The 24,078-nt window shown below is 54.2% G+C and overlaps 1 protein-coding gene across 3 annotated transcripts; it reads right to left on the bottom strand.

The window, feature by feature from the left end:
• Window positions 1–585: 585 nt before the first annotated feature.
• On the bottom strand, window positions 586–24,064 carry TWF2 (twinfilin actin binding protein 2). Of its 3 annotated transcripts, none has more exons than XM_085072819.1 (9): window positions 23,931–24,064; window positions 14,363–14,440; window positions 10,352–10,530; window positions 9,005–9,100; window positions 8,154–8,258; window positions 2,908–3,033; window positions 2,664–2,814; window positions 2,153–2,274; window positions 586–2,000 (listed from the first exon to the last, which is right to left on the bottom strand). In XM_085072819.1, the coding sequence occupies exons 1-9, from the start codon at window positions 23,953–23,955 to the stop codon at window positions 1,833–1,835; spliced, it is 1,050 nt and encodes a 349-aa protein (XP_084928945.1). In that variant the 5' UTR covers window positions 23,956–24,064; the 3' UTR covers window positions 586–1,832. The 3 variants fall into 3 exon arrangements, with proteins under 3 accessions (XP_084928945.1, XP_084928947.1, XP_084928946.1); XM_085072821.1 differs by lacking the exon at window positions 23,931–24,064 and adding an exon at window positions 21,073–21,139; XM_085072820.1 differs by lacking the exon at window positions 23,931–24,064 and adding an exon at window positions 17,324–17,554.
• Between the last annotated feature and the right edge of the window lie 14 nt (window positions 24,065–24,078).

Below are 24,078 nucleotides of genomic sequence, written 5' to 3'. Positions count from 1 at the left end.
ACTGATTCAGGGTTAGAGGTCTTTTTGCATTAAACCTTTTTTTACAGCTGGCTTCACAAATCTTCTATCTCATCCTGGGCATGGAGGGTAGAGCTGAGATATGGCAATGCTCTGACCTGGGTGAGGAGTGGGAGGGTTGGGAGCCTGAGATGCAGGCAGACCCCATTGCATACCCAATTATTCTCTTGGCTCTGCATCCTCCTGCTTTCCCCCACCATGGCCAGGCAGGAATTTGCCCCAAGCAAGAGAACAGCCCCAGCAGCAGTGTGATAGCACTGCAAAATCATCCCTAGCCATTAAAACTAGGACAGCTGGGCTGAGCAGGGATGCTGCCTCCCGCAGCCGGCTCTATCTCTGGGCATTGCCAGAGTGGCTCAGTGTAAAAACCTCTGCCAGGCATTGAAGAGCTGTCCCAGACTCCTGGATTGAGGTGTGGATGTTCTTCAAGGTGGTGAGGACTGGACTCAGCCAGAGCAGGCAGGCTGTGAGAGTAGCTGGCTCCTGGCTCACGATGTCTAAGCAGTGTCCACAGCTGCTACATGCCCAAACATGGGGAACCCAGGGGATCTCCAAAGAGCATCAGACTGTTTTAAAAATACTTTATTCTTTAGAAAATACAGCGTTCAGTACAGTGTGCTCTGCTCCCCCCAGCTTCAACCCCCTGACTCCGCCGAGGCCAAGGCAACATCGGCACGTTCACTGCCACAGCTGGAAAGCAGAGGGCAGGTTTCACTGACCCCTTTTCCATCCTCCCAGGGAGGCAGGTGGCTCTCGAGCCCTCGCGGGTACCCAGCAGCAAGGTGCTCTCCCCACAAGCCCCCAGTGCAGCCCAAATCACAGTGCCAAGCTTGGCCTGTGGAGCTGATGATGGCCCTGGGTGGCTGGGGACACCCCTGGGGCACACAGGGGCTGTCATGCTCCCCCACACAAGGATTTGGGGTACCCCATGTGATTATTGAGACATGGGATTGCCCCAGCCCAGAGACCCAGCTGAGAACCTGGGGGGTAAGGTAATGGTGTGGGCTGGGGAACAGGGAGAGTGGGGGAGCAGGGCTCAGGAGCCCCTCAGCTCCCATCCTCAAGAGGGACAGGGCTGAGTCAGGGCTGTAACAGCTCCTTCTGAGGGGAAAAACCTTACTGGGGCAGTTCAAAAAGGGGACTCAAACATCACCCAAAGGCAGAGTGACTTTCCTCCAGGTCCAGGCTGAGCTCAGGACCCAGTGGAGAACTTCCCCCTTCTGCTGCCTGGCTCTCTTGCAGGGAGAAACTCAAGGTGGGAAGCAAAGCCCACCCCACAGGGGGTCCTGCCCGCACCCTAAGGGGGTACGGGATCGCTCCAGGCCTGGGGCAGAGGGGCTCTGCACACCAAGAGGGGGACAGGGGAACAAAGTCTGGGGGTTGGGGGAGCAGGCAAAGAAGCATTTTCTCTTTTCAGACAGGAATCGCCAACACTACCCCCTTCCCTTTGCATAGAGCAGCTTTCAGGTGAGTGTGTCCTTCAGTCACCCAGGGGACACCGAGAGCAGTGGCTGTGACCCTGAGGGGGACAGGAGCAAGGCTGGGGACGTGGCTCTGCTGCTCCCGTCCTCCCCCCGCAGCCCCGGGGCTCGCACAAGGACACGGGGAAAAGAAACACCAACAACCCTGAACCCTCCCCATCGCTCTGCCCCCAGGTGCAACAAGCCATCCAGATGTTTAAAAAAGGAATGAAATAGGAAAAAAAAGGGAAAAAAAAAAAAGGCTGAGATGGAGGGAAAGATCCCCAGGTCAGCGGAGAGGAAGGCGGGAAGCGCCGCAGGGATGGTGTCCGTTCACCGCCGGCCCTGCGGCATCTAACTGTCCTCGCCGTTCTCGCCCGGCCCCTTGATCAGCCGCTTCTGTCCCCGCTTGCCCACGGGCCCCTTGGGCTTGGCAAAGGCCTGCTTGAAGGCGTGCTGCTTGGGGTGCACCTCCTCGTACAGGAACTCTGCCGTCAGCTCCGCTCCGTCGTCGATCTCGATCTGCGCCCAGCAATGGGAAACGGGGGCTTAGCAGCTCCCTTGGGATTTGACACCCACTTTTGGGGTACCACAGCCCACCAACAGGGGCTGGACCAAGGCTGCAGTACAGTCCCTTGGTGATGGCTGGCACGGGTCTCCGCTCCATCACTCACCTTCTTGGCTATCTCCAGGCAAAACTCCTGCTCCACAGTGTCCAGCAACCGGCTCTTGCAGCTGGAGTAGAGCATGCGCTCCTTGATGCTGCACTTGTACCCAGGCATGGAGTAGATAAAGACTGCGAGAGGAGAGCAGGGCTTGCAGTGCTGCCCGGGCCCATGGCCAGGGAGCACCAGCTGCATCACACCCTGCTCTTGGCTTTCCCAGCCCCGAGGGTCCCAGATAACACCCAACAACAGTGGGTGAGCCATCCCATCCATCACCCCTCCCAAATCTCCCCTGGTACTCCTGCAATGCCAGAGGAAATCAAACTGCCCACACAAATCCTCTGTGGCAGCACTGAGACCTGCACTGCACATGGCACCACCATAGGAGGGAACTGACTCAAAGCTCCATGATGCACCATCCTTTTCCCCATCCGTGCTTGCTCCCCATGCGACCAATGGTCCAGGCAAAACAGGGATCAGCACAGGCTCGAGCTGCCTTTGCCAGTGCTGATGCTCTCACCAACAGACTCCAGGTAGTCTCCCTCGTGTGAGTGCTTGTACAGGAAGAAATGGTAGCGAGCAGAGTCCTGGGGGATCCTCCTGGGCAGGTCAGCGATCTCCGTGGGGCTCGTGTGCACCAGGTCGATGGTCTCCCTTTCCAGATCCAGCTTCTGATGGACAGAGGGGACAGGGAGTGGATAGGAGTGAGAGACAGCAGCAGGTGGTGGGGAGCAGGGCACAGAGAAGCCATGCAAGGGACCTACCAGCTGGATGTAGTTGATTTTCTTTTGCTTGAGAGCCTGGATGGCTTGCTGGGCATCCAGCTGCAGGGGGAAGGCCAGGCCCTGCAGCGTCTGGTGCTTGCTCTCCACACTGATCTCCGTCTTCACCTGGGGATGGAGACCACCTCGAGTGTCAGGACACAGTAGCAGAGGGTGGGGAAGGGAGAAACAGGAAAACCAGCTGGTTCTGCTGCTAAAGGCTTCTCAACCAAGGAGCTGTCTGACACCTGTCTCACAGGGACCATGGCATTAAACCACCGAGAGTCAGCCAGGCTCAGGATGGTGATGCTCATCACCATCCCACCTCTCCAGGAGATCACCCGGCCCCAGCCATGCACCCCCATACTCCCTGTTTCACTCTCAGCAAAGACCAGCTCAAAACCAGTGTTTCCCAGAGAGCCCCTGGCACGGATGCTGTGACCAACGCTGGCACGTGTCCTCTCCAATCATCTCTGACTGCAATCTGTGGGTGACAGGGGAAGCCCTGAAATCACAGCACTCAGCTGGGCAGCCTACCCTCCTCAGTGGGTTTAACTGCAGCAGACAGGCATTCCCTCCAGTGCTGGAGTTGGGGATTGGAGAGCCACAGCTCAGAAAGATCCCAGACGCTGTTTTCTCCACAACCCCTACAAGGCAGAGGCTGCTGGCCATATCCCAAGACAACCCCCTAGTCCAGGAGACCAAACCCCACTTCAGAGAGGGGACAGAAAGAGATTGCAGAGACATCACATCGCTCCAGGTGCCTCCCTCCAGCCACAGCAGGGGTCCCTGCTGGGCCCTGGGGAAGGGGGCAGGACGCGGCGGGCACACCATACCTCCTCGGGGTCGGGGTACTCTACCAGCGATGGGCAGCAGCAACAGCCCCCCACCATCTGCCACAGAATACAGGGAGACGCTGTCACCCCGATGGCAGAGGAGCCCATCCCACCTCAAGACCCCCTCCCAGGAAAACAGCAACACTATCCCAGGTGCTCTGAAGCGAGCGTGGGTCCCTTTCCCTTGGGATTGGTTTTGGGGATTTTGGATAGAGTCCAACCTTTATGGTTTTTTCCTTTCTTCACTTCCCTCCCCCTGATAGAGAAAAGGAAGAAAAGTCAAGGCATGCCAAGAGAAACACAAGAGTTTGAGCTGACATCTCAAAACCACTCAGCAGCACCAAAGTGGGTCTCATTACAGGCTGCCCTTTGTTACAGCAGCCCCACACAGTACCCACACCCTGGGGGGATGATGGAGACAGATGCCCGGAGCAGAGCATGCAAGAAAACACTGCCAGGAGAAGGAAAAACCGGGCATCAAGCAGGCAGAGCAGCCTACCATCTCAGTGCTCGAGTCTTGGGAACAGGAATCCTGCGAGCGTGGGGAGAGGAGACACACTGTCAGTGGCACCCGGCACAGGATGGGGACACTCGTGTGAGAGGACAAGGGGTGGGGGACACACAGATATGCCAGGAGGATGGAGCTGCACCATCTCTCTGCTGGAGGCCATGGAAGGTTGATCCTGGCAATGTGGGCAGGGAGAGCAGCAAAAAAATGACACAGGAGATGCCAGTGCTGGGGAGGAGTGTGAGGGGGAGCCTGGGCAGCCCTGAGCCCGGGCATGCAGGGTCTCCACCAACATCCCTGTGCAGAGCCCATCCCTGCCCCATTGCCTCCTGGCTCCCCAGCCAGGGTGGCCCCAGCCCAGGGATTGGAGGAGTTCCAGCACTTGCAGCAATAGGTTTTGGGCTATGCTCCACCAAGGAGCATACACTGAAGGACTGGGAGGAAAAAAATGCCTAAGCCTCTATCCATGCCAAGCATCCTGGAGGAGGAGCAGGATGCAGCTCTTGGGAAAGTGAAATGATTGCTCAGGTGGGCACAAAGTCCAGCTGACCTCCAGCTCTGCTGTCCTACCATTCCCCAGGGTGCCATGGCACCAGCAAAGGTCTGAGGATAAATGCCCAGGGATTCAGGACACACACAAGCTCACCTGGTCCCACCCTGTGGGGAGGTGCAGCACCAGGATATTACCACCTCCAGAACTCCAGTTTTCTCTCCCATAAATGCAAGGAGACCAGGTGAATTACAGTGGGACCACAGAGACTTTAACTCTGTCACAAAGCACGCTGAAGTCCAAAAACACCAAGAGATGGAAATTTGTCCCGGTAACATCAACTCCCCCATATACATCTGTATTTTCTACTCCTTCCCTTTTCAAAACCATTAAAATCTGGCTGCCTGAAACACTCCCCAGGGCACAGCCTGGGAGCAGTGCATAGGACAGCTGAGCATGTGCTGCAACCTGGCCTCCCAACCTTGCCAGCAGCAGGCTTGCCTGGGAGGTTATTTTTTCTCCTTTTCTTCAGGTTAGATTTTCTTCCCCTCTTTTCCCCCTCTTGGCGTGGTGCTGACCCTGCTTAAGGAGCATTTCTCTGTCTCATGGCAAAATCCTCATGGGAGGGTTCTGGCAAAGCCTCTGCTCTACCCACCAACACTGTGGGGCAGCTACAAAGGACACCCCCTTACACACCCCACCTTTAGTTCCTCTCAATTTTCCTGCCTCCTTCCCCAGCTCCAAGGCTGCCTTCCTCTTCCCCACAGGACTACCAATGGGATATGCCCAGCTCCCCCTCCACCCATGTTTCTGAACCTGCAACACTTCTACAAAGACTCCCCAGTCGTGGGTGTTGAGCTCAATGCCAAATTCAAAGCTGTTTCCTAGCCCACGGTCTGCTGACAACTATCAGCTCAGTAAAGATGGCATTTTCCAGCTAGTACAAATATATATATATAAAGCATGTGGCAAATTTCCATGAGCTCCCACCCAGCTATCAAAAAGGGGGTTAACTCACGACATCACATCTGTCCATCCAGTCCTCAAACCACAGGGAAATTTTGCCTCATGCAGCCTTAAACCTCCTTTCCTAAATCACTGAGGGATGTGCAAACCTGAGTACTTCTTTGCTCAGTGTCAAAGGCTGCTGTGCTGGCCCTGCAGCTGCTGCCCTGCAGCCTTCACCTGTCCCTTCCTGTTTCTGCTGCTCTGCAGCCTTCACCTGTCCCTTCCTGTTTTCTGCTGCCCTTCTCTTCCCATCCCCTCCCCACACTCATCTCATGGCTGAAGAGGACCACATGCAGCTTCTGCCTGACCAGAAACACAGCCATGTTTGGGATGAAGGCTGCAAATCTGGCCAGTGTCTGGCCAGTGGAAAGTTGAGAATCAACAGCATGAGAGGGGAGGGGAGTGTGGTCCCAGCAGCAGCTCCAGGCAAGGGGCACAGCAAAGAACCACAAAGGCTGGTGGCATTTCAAGAAACCATGTCCCTCGTGACACCTCTGAAATCCTAGTGGATTGGTTGAACGCAGGGGATGCACAGAGTCCTGGACCTTGCAGGGGCGTGGGCAGACACACAGGTGCTGAGGTCAGGGCTTTCCCCAGGGCCAATTCCCAGGTCACTGCTGGCCTTTACCACTCATTCCCACGCACTAGATGTGCTCTCCCAGACTCAACTGCCATGTGCAAGCACATTCCAGGCCCCCACAGGCTGTGCACAAGGTGCACACGTGCAGGGACCCTGCCAGCTGCAGGCCGTAAGCAGGGTGCTACAGGTTCTGAGCTGCTCCCATACATCCCTCCTCGATCACAGCCATCTGCTTTGTGGGGCTACAGAAATTCCCTCAAAGCTGCATTTACTGACAGTCCTGAGAGTCCCCACCCTGGGGGGGGGGCAGAACAGCACCAAGCACCCAAATCATAGCTCCCACTGCCTCCTGCTCCATGTCCAAGGCTGAGCAGCTGCAACACCAACACAGACACTCCTTAGCACACCCTTAAATCCACAGGCAAAAATGTATCCATCTTCATCTCTTTCTAAATGTCAGTGACTCCTCCCTGTGGCCCAGGCTGGCCCAGGGGACCACACACCCTTAAAATAACCCCCAACAAACCAGACAGCAGCAGCGCCTCCACCCAGGAGCTGCATCTCATAAAGGTGAAGGTGGGAGGGAAGGAGAACAAGGAAGATCAATGAGCATCACAACCATTACTTACCTGGGCCATACAACGCTGTAAGACACTGCCCAACAGCCCCCCAAAACTACTCAATCCTGCAGCACAGGGCAGACACGGTGATGGCACAGATCACAGAATGAGCTGAGTCAAAAGGGGCCCTCAAGGACCATAGAGTCTAGACGTCCCAAGGTGCCAAACAACCCACAGAGCCACCATCAGCATCTCTCTCTTCTCCAAGCATGGGCATCTCCTTGGATCCCCCAGAACAAATTCTACTCAGGCCCTCCAGGCTGTGAGCTGGGATAACTCCACTAAGACCCACCTGTGGAGGCCACCCCTCGGTGGCATCTCCCAAATGTCCTTCAACTTTGTCATCTGCTGACCTGCTGTGGCATGTGGAGATCACCCCCACACCTGCTTTGACAGGTAGAAACCTCCTGCCTTGTCTGTGCCATTAATTAATGCCATGAGGCTGATTGGCTTCACATCTCCCACATGCCCTGATCCATCCGTGAGTGCCACAGCCTCAGCATGGGCAGAACAGAGGGATGCTCCTCTAGAGAGGAAAGCTTTCCATGTATCTAAGGGAAATCACCCCATCCCCTAAAAACACAGCTTCCAGGTGATCTTCCCACACAGTGAGCCCACCCCCTTCCCTGCCTCAGTGTATCATGGCATTACAGAGGGTGGCACGAGTGCTGTGAAATGCCAGCAGGGAACAATGGTGTCACAGCCTTGTCTGCCACTAGCCCTACCATGCACCACTTCCACATCCTTTCCAGCACCCCAAATTTAGGCTAAGATCTCTATTTCTTGGGGCAGCATCCCTCATATTTATAGCCATAAGGCAAGAGTATGGGAGAGGATGCTGCTGCAGTCCAAAGATAAGCCTGAATTCTTCCTGCCTTCCATATCTTCAAACTTAGCTCTGGCTTTTACTCCAATACCCAGAGGTTAGAGACCTGCTTTCAGCCCCAAACCATCTTCTGACTGTCAACAAAACAGTCCTGAGCTCATGTCCAAGCAAAGAAAAAAAAGAGTGGTGCAAATTCTTCTTTATGCCACCATTTGACTGTGAAGGTACTCATCCACCTTGAGAAGGGCAGGAATGGTTTAAATGGCTGAGAGCTGAGTAAAAATGAGTCATCCCTTTTAGCTGAATGCTCACTCCCTGCATCCTTCATCCCTTCATGCTCAGGGGGCTCAGGCTCCTCTCCTGGGGCTGTTGGACACCCACCTCGTTGATGCGGATCTGCTGGAGCTCCTGCTCGGCTGCGGTCAGCGGGGCTGGGGCAGAGCAGGAGGACACATGCTTCTGGTAACCACTCAGGGACACATCCTCCTGCAGACAGAGGCACAGGGGGAGTGTCACCGGTGATTCTGGCTGCAGGGCTGGATGTTCCCCCAGCCTTGAGGTGTGTCTGAGCAACCCAGTGAGTCCCAGGCTCCCTCCTGACCGGGAGGATCAACCTCAAGGCTCTTGGATGCTTCCTTGCAAATCCCACACTCTATTTGTCTGTTCTGACCACCCTACCCCTCCCCAGTCACCCGTGGCTGTGGCCTCCTATGGCTGATTGATGAAGCTCATAAGCATGGAAGTGAGAGAGAAAGGCAGAGTCCATAGCCTGGGAGCAGCAGAGGGACCTTGGTGCAGAGCAGGGATGCTCCCTGGCTTCCACCAGCACCAGAAGCCCCAGCAGGACTGATATCCAGGAGGCCCTGGCTGTGCAGCTCCTCTGCCCATGGAAAAGGAGAAACCTCGATCCAAGGCAGGACAACCCCGGCATGGAGGCAGCCCTCGCTGCTGGAGTGACACTGCCACCACCTGGTGCTTCTTCTCCCGTTCAGCATAAAGCTCCACACCTTGGAGCCTTCCTCCCACCTCTTCCGTGGTCTCTGTCACAGACCACAGCCATTCAGGCAGGAGAAAGCAGCAGTGGCCCCCCAGGGAGCAGTGTGGAGAACCAACCCCCTGGTGTTCCCCCACCAACACCAGCATCCCAGATCCCAGCACCCACACACTGAGCCCAGGGCAGTCTGCTGAAGCTCAGTCAGACCCAAAAGGCTGCCCAGGATCCACCACTGTACCTTCACTGTGCCAAACATCTCGTCCTTTATGTGTCCCCCGCCAAACTCCTTCTTCACAGTGGCTCTGGTGGCAGCGTACAGCATCTTCAGCCGGACCTGCCAGGACAGGGGTGGCAGTGCTGTCACACTGGGCACCAGGGGCCAGAGAGGTGCCCAGTGCTCACAGCACTAGGCATCCAGCCCACCACAGGCTCCACACACCTCAGCCTCTCCTGGGAGCACCCACCTAGTTTCCAGCTCAGTCTGATTTTTAATGGCAGCATCCCTAGGTAAGGAGCAGCCAGGAAAACCCACCAGCACTATTTCTGGGCCTGCAGCCTTGCCAAGCACTGCCCACAATCCAACAGCTTATTCCATGCTTTGCTTTCCAATCCCTGAGCTCCAGAGCACCATTTCCTACCCACACCTGGGTTAGAGGCACAAATACCACCAGAGCCACTCAAAAGTGACTTTTGCCTTTGGCACTTCTGTTGCATTGTTCTGCAAAATGCAGGGAAGAATTTTGGAAAGTGCCCCTGGGCACACTGTGCTTCTGCAGTAAGAGCCTCTGTGGTTTATTGAAAGATACATGTATTTAAAATACATATTATCATATATACACATGTATATGTACATGTACACATGCACAAATATGTACTGTGGCCAGTGCATGTATTAATGTTGCAGTAAATCTATCTAGCATATAGATTATATTAACATATAACAAATATACACATCGGATTATATATATATATATACACACACACATGTATATACATATATATACCCACATAAATATGTATATGGATGACAAGGAAATGTGTTAACGCATCAGTAAATCTCAGGCCTGTTACAGAGACGTGCTCAACAGGATGGCATTTTCCAAGCTGTACCACTGACATCCTCTAAATCTGCTTCCCATCCAACCAGCCCTTTTGTGCCCACTCTCCAACAGCTGATTTTTGAGCAAGGCCTGGAGAAGGGCTGGCAGCCACTCTGCATCAGCCTCAAGCAGAGCAGGGCCAGGCTGGAAGTAAGTCAGTGTCAGTGCCAGCTCTTCCCAGCAATGGCCAGAGGCATGGTGGGATGTCTCCATCCTAATCCCAAGGTCCATACCATTCTTCCCTCTACATCCCAGCCCCTCCACCTCCTCACACAGCACTGAACAGGACAGAGACACAGTCCCAGTACACCTCAGTGTGTTTTAAAAAATTCCCCATCCCCACAGCAATCCCCATTTCTCAACCCAGGCACAGAAACCGAGGGTGTGAACGTTCCTCCTCAGCCCCAGGGCAAAGTTCCCTTGGCCAGCACCTCCTCCCCCTGCACATCCCTGTCCCCAGGCTGGTGCCACGGCCTGGAGCTCACCGGGGAACTGTCGGGGGACCAGGAGATGAAGAGCCACTCGTAGCCCTGGGCGTTCTGGCTGTCCAGGCGGTACAGGACATAGCACGGCTGCTGCTCATCCAGCAAGGGCAGCAAGAAGGTGTCATAGTCAGCGTCCCAGCGCCGGGACAGCTCTTTGTGGGCTCCCAGCACAAGCTGCTCTGGAAGGAGAAGACAGGAAAGGTGGTGTTAGATGAAGGCAAGGTTCACCTTGCAGGTCCACGTGGTGGCTCACCCAAGGGTTCACTGCAGCTCCACCACCACCACCGATGCTGTACTGCAGAAGAACAAATTACGACCTCGAGCCACGTGCAGGAGTCTACACCCCCAGGGATGAGCCCCCAGGAGAGGCCATGGGGCTGGGGCTGCTGTGGAGGGCTGGTTTTCTGCCAGCCTCCTGTCAACCATCTCCTCTCCCCACCTGTGTCTCCAACAGGTCTCCTCTCTGGTGATAATCTGTGGCCTCCTTCCATTCTGCTCCCTCCAGCTCTGCAGTCCCCAACCATCCCTCCTTGCTCACAGGGGAACACAAGACCTTCCCCATCCCACCTGCACAAGCTCTAGGGGCACCAGAATACCTCACCAGGGACACGGAGAACCACCAACATTTTGAGTGCTGAGAAAAATAAAGGTCTCAGCAAAATCCAGAATGATAAGCCAAAACTGCTTTCATTGGATTCCCTGTAACCTCACAGGGGTCAAAAATGAGAGCTGATACCCAAAGCCCATGTCTGTGAGAACCAGGGATGTCTCATAGTCCCCAGCCTGGACAGGGTCCATGCTGCCAGAACAGCCTCAGACTCTGGAAGCAACCTGTGTATTTCACACACATATAACAAGGGGTTTTTTCAGCTGCTAGACAAGCGGCAGTGGGACTGGGAGCCCTGTGAGCTGGGCACTGCTCAGATGGGATTTACATCCCATCTGGGATTTGCAACCTACAAATGTGAAACCCATACTGTGGCAAGGTTCAAACCAAGCTTTGGGATGGGTGGATGGGAAAGTGGTGGTGCTGGCGATACCAGCACAGGTTTCTGGAAAACAGCCTGTGATTTTTATTCCGTTTGTAGATGTAGAAAGGTCTGAGGGGAGACTAAGAGACTCAGAACAAGATGTAGGAAAATCTGGAGGTGCCAAAGCAAAATGTATTGGGGCCTTGGACAATTGGCACTTGAGGGCATGTGTGGCTTGGCACATGCCCTGCCAGCACCTCTGCCCACAGTCCTGCTGCCCATTGGGAGCCAGGGAGCCCCTTGGCTAGGGCACAGCCCTCTCCCTCCCAGCCCATTCAACTCAGCAGCTCCAAATCCCATGGCAGGAAAGCTTTTAAGCAAAATAGATGAGGAATGAAAGGTTTGGGAGGAATTACTCTCACCCCTTCTTCCTATCCAGGCAGGACATTTGCCACGACAGCAGCATAGCCCTCCCCTGCCCAGCACCGCCCTGGCATCTGCCACCACACACTGAATCCAGTTATTTGTGCGTGGGTGGGACAAGTTCCTGGTTCAGTAACAAGGACAACAGAGAACAAGGTGCTGGAAATATTTCACCTTTGGCAAAACTATCTGTTTTGTGAAAGAGAAGCATAAAAACTTCAATGTACTCCAAAAATAAACACAAAGCTCTGTGAATGGATTTGTGCATTGCAAAGGCCTGAGATCCTGAAGAATTTCGCAGGGCCAAACCCACTGGCAGCTCGAGGGTATCTGTCTGCAAAACAAACCAAGACCTCAGGCACAAAGCAATCAGTGCTGAGTCACTCCAGGCTATTCCCGGGCTGTGACTCAGCCGGACCCCAGCCGTGCTGCTGTGAGCTGGCAGCCTTCACCTTTCCCCTGAGATCTTTGCAGTTCTGCTCAATCCATTCAGGGACAAATTTTCTTACTTGGGAAGTGTCAGAAAAGGGAAACTTGGAGCAGACGCTCTTCAGTAAAGTTATATAGTATTGGCTATACCAGTCTCTGTATTAGGAGATGCTGATGTTTCTGGCCCTCGAGGTGCCTCCAGCATTCCCTGCCTTGCTCTGAAATGCCTGTACAAGGCAGCCCTGCCTGCAGCTCTGGTGGGTGCCAACCTGCAAAACTCAGTGCACATCATCACCTGTGAGTAAAGAAATGCATCCAACACGAACTCCACAAAGCCAGCCTTGCCCAGAATCCTGTTGACAGTGAGGAGCAGAGCATCATCTAAAACCACACTGAACCACAAGCTGTTCTCATGCCAGGAAACTGCTGCTGAGCCTTGGTGCACATCCTGCTCCCCTACTCCTTCCTCCATCCAATCTCAGCTCTTCTCAGTAGCTCTCCAAAGGCAAAATGACCTCAAATTGCTTTTAAAGTGCTGCTCAGCCACCACAGTGGTCTTGGGGATGCTCAGACACAGAGCATCTGCCACAAGGCTCCTTGCACCATCTCCCTCTCCTCCTACTCACTGTCACCTGCTCCAAAATATCCCAAGACAAATTCTCTATTGGGCAAAAGGTGCTGCAAGCCATAGAGCAGAGATGGAGACTCCTCTTCCACATCCCCTGTTCAGGCAGGGCAGGCTGGCATGTCCTCCCCAGCCAGCTCTGGACATCTCCCTTCCAGGGTGACCATTCATCTCTCTGGCGGTGACATTTGCCTGGCAACTCATTATTGCCCAAAGGTCTTTCTCTAATGGGTACCAGCAGTCTGATGTCCCCTGTGTGACAGCAGAGTGGTGGCCCTACTGTTGACAACGATACATTCACCAGCTAAAAAAATCCCTAAAAAAATTCAGGCTGAGCAGAGATGTTGGGAAATGTTTTCCATTGGTGATAAAAATGTCTGCCTTGCTGGCATCAGCAGCCACAACCCAAAACCAGTGGCACAAGCCCTAGCATCCCAAGTCCACGCTTGGGAACATGTGTGACTTATCCTACCATAAACCTGATTCCTACTTTTTAAAAGCAAAAGAAGCTGAGAGAGCAAAATTGTTGTCAAAGTCACTCCAAAGAAACATTGTGGATGTCTCATCCCCCAGTAATGGAGACTTTGCCAAGGACAAAGCCAACACTGCTGAGTCTTGCTGCAACTCCACTGATGTGTCCCATGCATTTCAAGTCATGCTGCTCTTCTGAACAGGACATTGTGGCCTCTCCAAAGGTCACGTGAGTTCCTTATGACCACAGGCTCCTTACAACAACATCCACCTCCGTGTTTGCACCGGTGGCCCACCCAAGGGAGGTGGTGACAGCAGCTTGGCAGGGCCATGGTGTCCCCGCTGCCTTGAGAAACAAGTCATTCATATGCAATTGTATGAGGCCGAGGTGATGGAAAACCTACACCAGGGCAGCTCCCTGCCCTCTGGGACGTTCAATCAGTGCTCTGCTCTGCTCACTTGCTAGACAGACGCAGGGGCCACCCAAAGGCACCATTCCATGGGACAAATGCGGGCAGGTTGGTGCCAGCCCGTATCCTAGGCTGGGGGCAGCCCCACAGGATGGGATAGGATGGGATGGGATGGGATAGGTCTCAGAGGATAGCATTCCTTGTGGGATGCTATACTGGGGCCCTGTGGTGGGCCCTGAGCCATAGAACACGCCCCCGCCCCAAGCATCTCCTTGCCAGGTGTGGGATGACATATCCAAGGAAGAGGATGCCTATGCATCATCCCAAACAAAAGTCCCAGGGTCCCTGCACCAGCTTGTCACAGGGAACCCATAATTTAACATGACACAGAGCAGCACAAACCTCACAGTGCCCAGCACCGATCCCAGGCTGGTATTGCTCTGCTGGCAAAGTCACTGCTTCCCACTGGAGCTGCCCTGGGGCTCCAAGGGCTGCTCACTAGCACACCCAAATTTTGGGCTTGTATTTCAGGTCTGGGTTGCCACATGCCCAGGAGCCCCAGCAGCATTTTTCTTGAGGTTTCCAAAAGCACAAGCTGGCACCGCAGTGGTGAATAAGAAAGGAGGAGAGGAAACAGAGAATAGAAAGAGTGTAAATCAAAGCACTTAAAAATGGGACTTACCGTCCTCGATGATGACCTTGATGAGCCGAACTGAACCATTTCGGGCTTTGGCAAAAAAGTCCCTTAATTCTGTGGTGGCTGAAAGAACCAAAAACATTGTGATCAGATTTAGCAATCAAAGCAGGTGCTAGGCTGCTTGGTGACTGACCTAGGATGGGACCAACTTGGCAGAATAGAAATGTAAAAATAAAAATAAAAAAAAATTAAATCTCTGGTGCCAAAAAAAGATAATAAAAAATAATAACAATACAAAACCCAAAAAGCTGCGAGAGAAGTGCTGCGTCTCCCTGAGGCGTCAGAGTTAAATAGCAGCTGGGAGCACATGTGATCCAGAGAACCTGATACTTGGCCTGAGTGAACATAATCACCCAAATTTAGATGATGGCTTGGCCAGTGCAGGCAGAGAGAGCTCAAGTGACAAGTTGATTCGCTTTACAAAGTGGCAGGGTTGGCATTGCTGGGGTGGCTAGGAGATGTCCTGACAGGCTGTGATGTCCTGGGCTTGTGACACATGGCAGGATGCTGCTCCCGAGTGGCTGGGAACCAGCACAACTCCAAACTGGAGATGCTGGTTTGAAGCTAAGCCCGTGGGGAAGAGAAAGGCAACAGCCTCAGGGTATAGTTCTGGAGCCGGCAGGCTTGGATTGCAGAAGGCTTTTGAGAAGTGTTTTGGGGAGCCTTCCTCCTCACCCCGCTCCCTGAGCACCAATCTTCAGCATCCTACCAGGAGGCAACTGGAGGCACTGTAGGATATTGAAGGAGCAGCCCACAGCCAGCACTGGAAGCTTCGTCCACCCACCCTGGAAGCATCATTGGCACAGAGCTCCCTGCTCCACCCGGGACATGCTCCATGTGAAGGCAAAGCCCGGGAGATGTGGCTCGGAGGGACTGAACCCCCGACAAGGAGCATCTCCCAGCCCAGCTCCCCCTAAAGCCCCTTTGGTTACACACCCAAGCCCTTTCCTGGATGCAGCTGTGCAGCAAAGGGGGCCCTGTGAGTTCAAAGCTGCTGTGCTTGTAAGAAATACTAAAGAAATTGGTGTTGCAAAGATTAAAGATCTGGGCAGACACCCAGGATCCATGCTCGGAATTGCCATCAGCAGCACCCCCATTCCCAATGCTTTGCTGTGCCACCTGCCCATCACTGATGGCTGTGCCAAAACAGCCAGCAGCAGGAAGGAACCTGGAGCCCGACAGCATCCACAGATAAGGCACTTGGCAAAGGAAGCCATCCCTACAAGGGCTGTATCCACTCCCTGCAGTCCCTCCAGCACTGGGTACCATCCTCAGCACAGTCGCAGCACTGCCGTGGGAGGAGTCTCAGCACTAGCCAACACTCACCCAAAAGACTTGGGTGGCCACCAACTGTCACTCAGCGGTGCCCTCAGCCCCCTGGAGAGAGAACCTGGGCTAGGGCACTGCCTGCAGCTCCCCCAGACCCAAGGGAGGAGGAATCCTTATGGAGCTCCTAGGGAACTCCTGCCCGTCCCCCACAAGTGACACTTCTGCGATGCATCTGCTCCACCAGCTCAAAGCCTGCCCTGATGAGAGTTCTGGGTGCCTTCCCCTCCCACAGAGACAACAGGCACACACACAAGCAAGAGCTCCCAGGCTGGCTCCCTGCAGGCAGCAGCTCCCACACAAACCCAGAGATACCATCCCGACAGGACCCTGCAGGAATGGGCACACAGATACCCCAGCAAAGGCACCTCACACCTTAATGGCATTTCAGAGAACACACAGAAGGTTTGCTGGTGTAATCCCACCACAAGCATCTTCTCTTCATCAGCATCAAGGCATCATAGCTCTCCCAGTTCCCAGAGCAGACCTTCACCCTCTCCCAGTGCCAGCTGGGAGCTCAGCCCACTCCTGCTGTGCCCAACCAAGGATACTCTGATATTTTTAGCCCCTTTCCCTGTTGAGAGTGGCTGTTTTCTTCTGGCAGCATCTGTGGTTATTGCAAACACACAAGGCGGAAGAGGAAGAGAAAAAGACATTTATACACCCAGGAAACCTCGTGCAGGAGACAAAAGCTCCTAATAAGCATTAATTCCCACCAGTTCCTATTGCACTGCAAAACTAGGAGAGAATAACATTGAGTTTGGATGTTTCTATAGCATCAACTTCAGGGAAGAAATAGAAAAGCTCTGCAGCATTAACTGGCTTGCAAATCCCTCCAGTCTGACCCCATCCTTCCCAGAAGCCAAGGGGAGGGGGTGGGTCTGGAAAATCAGGTGTCTGGGCAAATGCAACCCTGTAACCCACTTGGAAATGCTAGAAGCACCCTGAAGTATTGGATCAACAGCCAGGATGATTGGCAGTTGAGTGATTGATAAGTAACAGCCAAGCACTGGGGTCTGTGCAGGTACTGAGGGGTTGAAGGGGATGAGGAAAAGCCTGGATGCTGCCAGAGAAGCCGAGCACACCAGGGGAAATACCACAAGGTCTGCCAAGAAGGGAGACTATTTCCAGAAGAGACAGCAGCAAAGTTTTCAGAAAAACCTTAGAGGGGGCTTGCAAGATTTAATTCTGCTGATTTTTTTTTTTTTAACGCAATTAAAGTTTAAATAAAAACACCAGGGTGTCTTCAATGTCCCCTTCTGCCTCTCACAATGCAGAGCCAAGAGCCAGTGAGGAGGGAGAAAAATAAACCAGGGAAGGTTTGAGCACGAGCTCAGCAACTGCTTCATTACGGCATGATTACGACTTAATTGGCACAGCAGACTTGACGAGATGGCTTGCGTGCCTGAAATATTAATAGAGAAGTCCACAGTCAGTTCTGTAAAAAAAGCCAGAGAAGACCTCACCCTGGAGATGGTACCTGATGGCATCCCCTGCCAGGAAGTCTCCAGGACACAGCTCAAGGCCTGAAAAACCCATGTGTGGGGAAACCATAAAAACCAAGGGAAAGGGAGGAGCAACAGGGCAGAGGCCTGGAAGGGACCCATATATCCAACTCACCCTCTAGACATGGGTTCCTGGAAAATCCTGGAAGAAATAATCCAGAAACAAATCCAAGCTGGGCTACAGCCAGTGTGGATCTACTGAGGCCAAGATGCATGAGATCCCTCATGCTTCCTACAGCAGAGCCAAAGAACTGTGAGCTTCAGGGGTCTCAGCTCAGCTTCAAAGTGTCTCCAAGTGTCAGAAGCCAGCTTGGGAACACGGTGGTGGTGAACCTCCATGGCACAGACACAAAACCACATGGATAACTCACTCAGGGAGGTATCAGAGGTGGGATTGAGCAAGGTGTCCTGGGCACCTGTGGTGGGTCCAGGTTTATCCACACTTCCATGAACACTTCTGCCAGCTGCAATAGTGCTTCCTGCAGCTGTAAGGTGGGAAGCTAGAGGAGATGCAAGTGTGCACTGGAGAAAAATTCACTGTTCTCGCAGGAGACTGGAGAAATGGGCTGGGAAAAAAAGAAACAGGATGAAACTCAATAGGAAGCAAAGTACCATAACTGGGGAAAGGACCAGCTACACCAACACACGGCAGGGTCCAGCAGCTCCAGAGAAGAGAGGTAGGTCACAAGCCAAGTCCAGGTTAGTCACTTCACGTTGCTGCAGGCAAAGTCATTTGTAAAGGCATGAACAAGAGCATGACCACATTATCTAGTGCTGACAAGGCTGCAGGCACAGCACAAACAGCACACCCAGGCTCAGCGTCGTGCAAGGAGCAAGACACAGCACAGACAGCACCTGTGCCAGAGGGCACAGTGTGCAGGAGCCACCAAAGGAACCACAGCAGATCAGCCCAGGGAAGAGAAGAAGTGTCACGGTGCTCCAGTCAGAAATGTCAGGACCCACCTTGGCATTTGGGAAACCTCATGATGAAGGCAACCAAACCCTGGGAAGGACATCATGTCTCTATCCCTGCCCTGAAAAATGGATGTTGCTGCTCGGGATGTTGCTGCTTTGACGCAGCGTGAGCTTAGTGGCATCTGAGGAACCTTCTGGCCTTTCTACAAGGCAGCCCTGCTGTCGACCCTCCTGGCAGACCTGGTGGGCACACCCACCTCTGCCTCCCCAGCCAGCCTCTCAGCCCAAAGTCATGCAGCACCTCCCTCTCCCACTAGTTTGTAGACTGCAGATGAGTTGTCCCCTGTTCATGAGCCACCTGCATTTAGCAGCCTGATAACATGTCCCAGGTCCCATTGCACCACACAACCTCCCAGCCCAATGGCACCTGCCACCTATTTGGGATGGAGGGCTGAGCAGAGCCAGCTGATGACACCAGGGCACCCAGGCTGGGCAGCTCACAGTGTGGCAAGGAGGTGATGGTTGGCAGTGGTAGCCTTCAGGTGGCCCTGATCCTGCAGGCAAACTGCCAGAGGAGAACTAGAGCTGGTGGGGGGAGGGCAGGACAGTGCCTTCCCTCTGGCAGCATGGAGCAGGCACAGACCAAAGCCTGAACCCCCCTCAGCTCAGGGAGCAGCGGGGCAGCCAGATCCTTGCACCTACTGATAGACAGGCTGTTTGCAGCCAGAGGAGTGCCCTGTCCTGGGATGTGCCCTTTTGGATCAGTCCTCGGGAGATTTCACTGCTGGGCTTGAAGCATCACGCTTGTCTTAAACTGCTGAATGATGGCACTTGCGGGTATCCCCTGCCAAATGCTGTTCCCAAACTGAGCCTTTTCCTGCTGTTTACGGCCCCAATTAGCTTCTCTGAGCAGAGCTGGGCTGCAAGGAGCCCGGAGGGGGAGAGAGGCACCAGGCAGTGATGACAGCCGTAGCCACAGCAACGGCCACTCTCTCCCTGGGGATGCCAGGGTGCCAGCGGAGCCTCCCGCGCAATCCCCGGGGAAGAACCGCGGGGACAGGGATGGAGGCGACAGCCACAGCGCCTCCCCCGCGCCGTCCCCTCCTCCAGCCTCTCGCCCACTTGTTGGGGGCAGCAACAGGTTTTATCTGGTTTGACCCTACCCAGTGGCCCCCATGCAGTGCCCAGCTCCCAGATCAATAATACATGCTCCCTGAAACAGATGCCTCTCTCAATACATCGAGTCACCTTGCCCTCCCGACGGGAAACCCGAGCCTCCAGCCATCAATCTTTCATTCCCTGGACGTAATCTTCAACTCGATGCGACTGCAAGTGGCTGCTTCCCTTTCACTGTCCGGGGCACAGCGTGCCTGGGATGCAACAGGGAAACTCAGCCAAAAATCCAGCCACAAACCCAGGCAAAACTTGTCCAAGTTCCAGGGATGCTTGGCCAAACAGATGTAAGATGCTGATGAATGCAACATGGTTATACCTGCATTACCCACACTTTCTTTGCCCAGACAGCTCTGTCCAGCTCCTGTCTGAGCATCCAGGATAGGACACAACAGCAACAGGCACAAAATAGCTTTTGCTGTTGCTAAAATTCCTTCTTTTCAGTCTATCCCAGTGTAACTCCTTTACGCAGTGCCTGCTCAACTTGCTTGCTGCAGAGAGCTTTTCTGCTGACAGACACGGATGGCTAGTTTAAGCAGTAAGAGGATTTTATTTCTCACCATGGAAAAAATAAGTAAGTCCTTGCAGGGAATCTTCTAGGGAAAAATGCTACAGATGTCAGAAGAAAATAGAAAGAAGGGAGCAGGGGGAAGAGGGAGCAAGAGAGGAGACAAGCAAAGCTTTTCTCCCAATTTTCTGTGGGGCTAGATGGTATTCCTGCAGGATTTCACACGGATAACTCCTGGTCTGCAGCGCAAATCCTGCCCAGAGACTTTCAGCCACCTGCCTGACATCCAACATTTGCTTCTCAACACTTGATTTTCCACATGTGTGCCCTGGACTTGTCTTGTCTGCGCTTTGCCACCTTGGATTGGAGTTGTTTGTCCCTTCCCTCACTCCAGGGTAGGGAGCACTCACCCTGCAGGCAGCATAAGTCAGATCCTGGAGCAAAGTGGTGGTGCAGCACACATGGTCCTTCCCTGCCTGCAGAAGCTGCTGGCTTCTTTTCCTTTTCTCTGCCCAGTAAAGCCACCAGCAGAGGACTGGTTTGTGCATTGGAGGGGGCAGGCACCTAGGGATAGACCCTGGCCATGATCTCATTGCATTTACAGTCTCTCACTGCACACTTTCCAAAGGATTTCCACTACCCCACCACTTTAGGTGCTTGACTTCAAGGGGTTTGACACCTCAGGGCGTTTGTCTGCTCCTCCATCCATGCTGTCGCTCTGGTCATCCTGACGTGCCAGCCACTTGGATATGGGCCATTCCCCCAGCTGGGCATCAACCTCCAAGGTGGCTCCAGAAAAGAGCTCACAAGCAGGTTTGGCTCTTCAAAATCATCCTTGCAGCAGCCTGGTGCCCTCTATCCTCCATAGATAACAGGGGCCATGGACCAGCCATCCCTCCTCCTTCTCCTTCTCTGCTAATAGTACCATGTGACATGTCCCTGGTTACGGGGCTTCCCTAGGCATTCCAGCCATGAAGCTACTCCAGAATTTGGACATCCAGGTGCCTTGGGAGTACGTGCTGCCTTCCAGCACAGCAGGAGGAGGGATGCTGAGGATGTGATGGATGGGCAGAGAAGGGCCTTCTTTCTTCTCAGGAAGCTGCCTGCTTTCCAAGGAGACCTCTGCAGAACCAGCAGCTCCTGAGTCCCACCTCTCTGCTCCTTTTTTACCCATCTGACAGCATTCCTGCCCATGTGCATCATAGTTATGCTTCTCCTGAAGCAAACATCCAGTCCTATCAGATACTTTCCCAATGCAAGATTCAGACCTGGGGCAAAGTGGAAGCTCAGCTGTGGATGTGAGCAAAGGTCTTCCCCCATCCCCAGATCTTGCTACCTCTCCCAGAAAGAGTCAGTACCAAACTCTATTTTTGGGTTGAAGAAAAAACAAGCATTTGATTTCTTTACTTTCTAGATGAAAAAAATACCCTCTACCAGACCTTTTCTCTTTACCCAGTGGCCTTGAAAGAGATCCCAGGAGCAAGTGAAAGCAGCTGACCTCCCACTAGGCTCAAAGCCCTGGTTCAGCACCGCCTTCTCAAGGTTCTAAACTCAAGCAGTGAATGCTGTTCCAATCTAACGCCACTCTGAGCAAAACAGGGACTGCAAAAACACTCAATGAATCCTCCCAGCTGTAGCTAAAAAGCAGGTTTCCAGCCCCAGGAAGCCCACAGCACCCTTTGATAGCTTCCAACTGCCTCCCCAGCCTGGCAGTCTCCATGGCAGCCTGGTTTTCTCACCAGCACCTTCAACAGAGCTGCCTGGGATACCTAAAAAAATAATAATTAGCCTCTTGCCCCTGCATGAAAGACTCAGCCCTGATTGCACTCCCTGAACCCGCAGCTCTGACTGCCACCACTTCCCCTCCACCTGTTTCTCCCAAAAAGCCAGGATGACGTGGGAGAATTCCAGCAGGAGGCTGCTCTGGGGGTTCCCCACCACCACATCACCCTGCCCTCACACAGATCTAGCACAGTGTCAAGCAAAATCCCTTGCCAGCTTGTCTGCAACCTCCCCTAAGCCAGCCGCAGAATCTCATCATAATTCCCCTGGGAGCAAATGTCTTCCTAAAATATGGGAGAAATGGAAATGAAAAAACACAAAACACTGTGTGCACACAAAGATAACAAGGCCCCAGAAACCAGGAAGACATAGAAAATCCCTCCTCCTCAGCAAACAACAGACCTCAGCGCCTCAGCAAAGGGAATGAAAGTAGCAGTGGGATTGCTGTTCCTCATTCGATATGGAATCTGCTCTTTGCTGAGCAAACAGAATAATTCAATCACTGTGATAGAGTGGGGTGGACTGAAATATCCCAAATCCACCTCGGGGGGGTTCCCTTAAAGCCTGGAGTGCCCCAGTTGTGCCTCAGAGGTGTTGGAGGGGCAGATTTGCATTCAGAGAGGAAACAACAGCTCCCCGGAAGAGAGGTAGCACAACAGGGCACGGAGAGAGAACGCAGAGATGTTCAAGATGCTGCAACAGCAAGACCACCCAACACAAGCTATTTTCCATAACCACAGGGAGGTTTTTACACCACCCCCAGCTCATGGATCTGCTGCCAGGGCAGAGTCATCAGGTCCATCCCCAGCCCACACCACTGCAGCTCTTTGGGGGAATTCGAGTTGCTTCCCCTTTCCTGCTGACAGGGCATGTCACGTCCTACGGGCAACGGTGCCTCACGGTGACTCTCAGCACTCGTCAGGAGGGTTTGTCAAGCATGGGCAACCAAGGTCAGCAAAGGTCAGTGCTCTCAGAGAGAGCTAAGCTGGCACATCACCCTCCCCTACAGCCGCAGGGTGACAGGAAGGAGAGCACCAGCAGCATGGGAGCAGCTGGGCAGAGCCAGTGAGCAACAGGCAGCAGCCTCCTGGGGCAGACAGTGCAACAGGCCCTGCCTGCCCAAACCCCACAGGCAGTTCTGCACAGTGGGGTGAGCACACCCAGGGCTCAGGTGGGTGCAGGGGTCCATCCTGATGATTTTTAACTTTTAAATTATTGTTATATTTTTACAAAACAAGGAAGATTAAATTAGAGCCTGAATTTCAGGATCTCGGCTTAAGCCAGAACCAATGAACCCAAACCCAAATGCCATCAACCACAAGCTCTCCTCAGCAAAGCAGGAGAAACATCTAAGCATCATTGCTGGCCACTTCTCAGCTACAGCCCCTCCAGAAGCAACTGGAGGGGAAGGATGCTCTCAACCATGCTGAAGTAACAAGGATGCTCACGCCAGGAAGGACCAGCAGGCACCAATTCCCACCCTGGCACAAAGGTGCTAACCGGAGGGAGCTCTGTGGCCAATGTCCCAGCTCCCCTCCTGGGACACGCTGCAGGGCTGGATTCACACCCGACCGCGCAGAGCAGGGCTCCAGGGGCAGCTGCTCTCACATCCCTGCTCGCATATTGATTCAGTTACATAAATTATGCAGCACCTCTACTCCTGATTAATATTGCTAATTGAGCTGGCAAGGCAGGGGGCAGGAGGGAAATACCGTGAGGACACACAGACAGTCATGCACCGAGCACACTCAGAAATGCAAAAGCCTTCGTGTCGGGGTGCTGGCTGGGTCCTGTGCGGAGCGGGTAGAGAAATCGGGGAGCAGGAATTTACTTGGGCTCTCCGCAGCTCCCCTGGGCTCGGGGGCAGCTGAGGCCGAGCATCCCCGTAGGCAAGGGAGCGGTGGCTGGGGCTGCGGCCAAGCAGATGTGCGTGACACATCTGTCCGAGCACGTCGCGGCGGGTGTTGAGCATCAGCCCAGACAAAGGATGCGGGAGAGCCCCGCACCGGCGGCACCCCGAGGCCAGACTCCCTCCCGCACCTCCTCCCGGCACCCAAACGCTCCGAGCCTTGACTCAGTGTCCCCCTCCCCCGCCACTCGCAGGAAACCTGCCGGCTCCTTCGGGAAGCTTCATCTTATCGCCCCCATCACCGCCGCTGTCGCGACACCGCCCGCAGCCCGCCGCGGCGGGGCCGGGGATGCGCGGGGCGCGGCCCCGGGGGTGCCGATCGCGGGGGGCGCAGCGGGGAAGCTCAGCCCGGGGCGGCGGCCGAGCCCGGCGCGGCAGCGGGGGCAGCCCCACGGGATGGGGCGGGGGGACCCGCGCTCGGCGGGCGCCGCTCACCGTGGATCCCGGTCTGGTGAGTCATGGCTCCGCTCGGCTCCGCTCCGCTCGGCTCCGCTCCGCCGCGTCCCGGGCAGGAAACGGCTGGGCAAGCAGCACCGCCCGTTCCGGAGCGCGGGGCCGCTCCGCTCCGCACCGCACCGCCCCG

This window comes from Lichenostomus cassidix, chromosome 12, assembly GCF_008360975.1.
Source record: "Lichenostomus cassidix isolate B80296 chromosome 12, HeHo_3.0, whole genome shotgun sequence".
Taxonomy (NCBI): Eukaryota; Metazoa; Chordata; class Aves; order Passeriformes; family Meliphagidae; genus Lichenostomus; species Lichenostomus cassidix.
This window is presented reverse-complemented; position numbering and strand designations above follow the sequence as displayed.

What these genes read in the sequence shown, in the direction of transcription:
- TWF2 (XM_085072820.1), bottom strand. Translation starts at nt 17,435, where the DNA reads ATGAGGGATCTCATGCATCTTGGCCTCAGTAGATCCACACTGGCTGTA. An exon ending in CAGGAACCCATGTCTAGAGG is followed by an intron (nt 14,441 to 17,323) that starts GTGAGTTGGATA and finishes TGGTTCTTTCAG; the next exon opens with CCACCACAGAATTAAGGGAC. An exon ending in AGCAGATCCGCATCAACGAG is followed by an intron (nt 3,034 to 8,153) that starts GTGGGTGTCCAA and finishes CTCCATCCCCAG; the next exon opens with GTGAAGACGGAGATCAGTGT.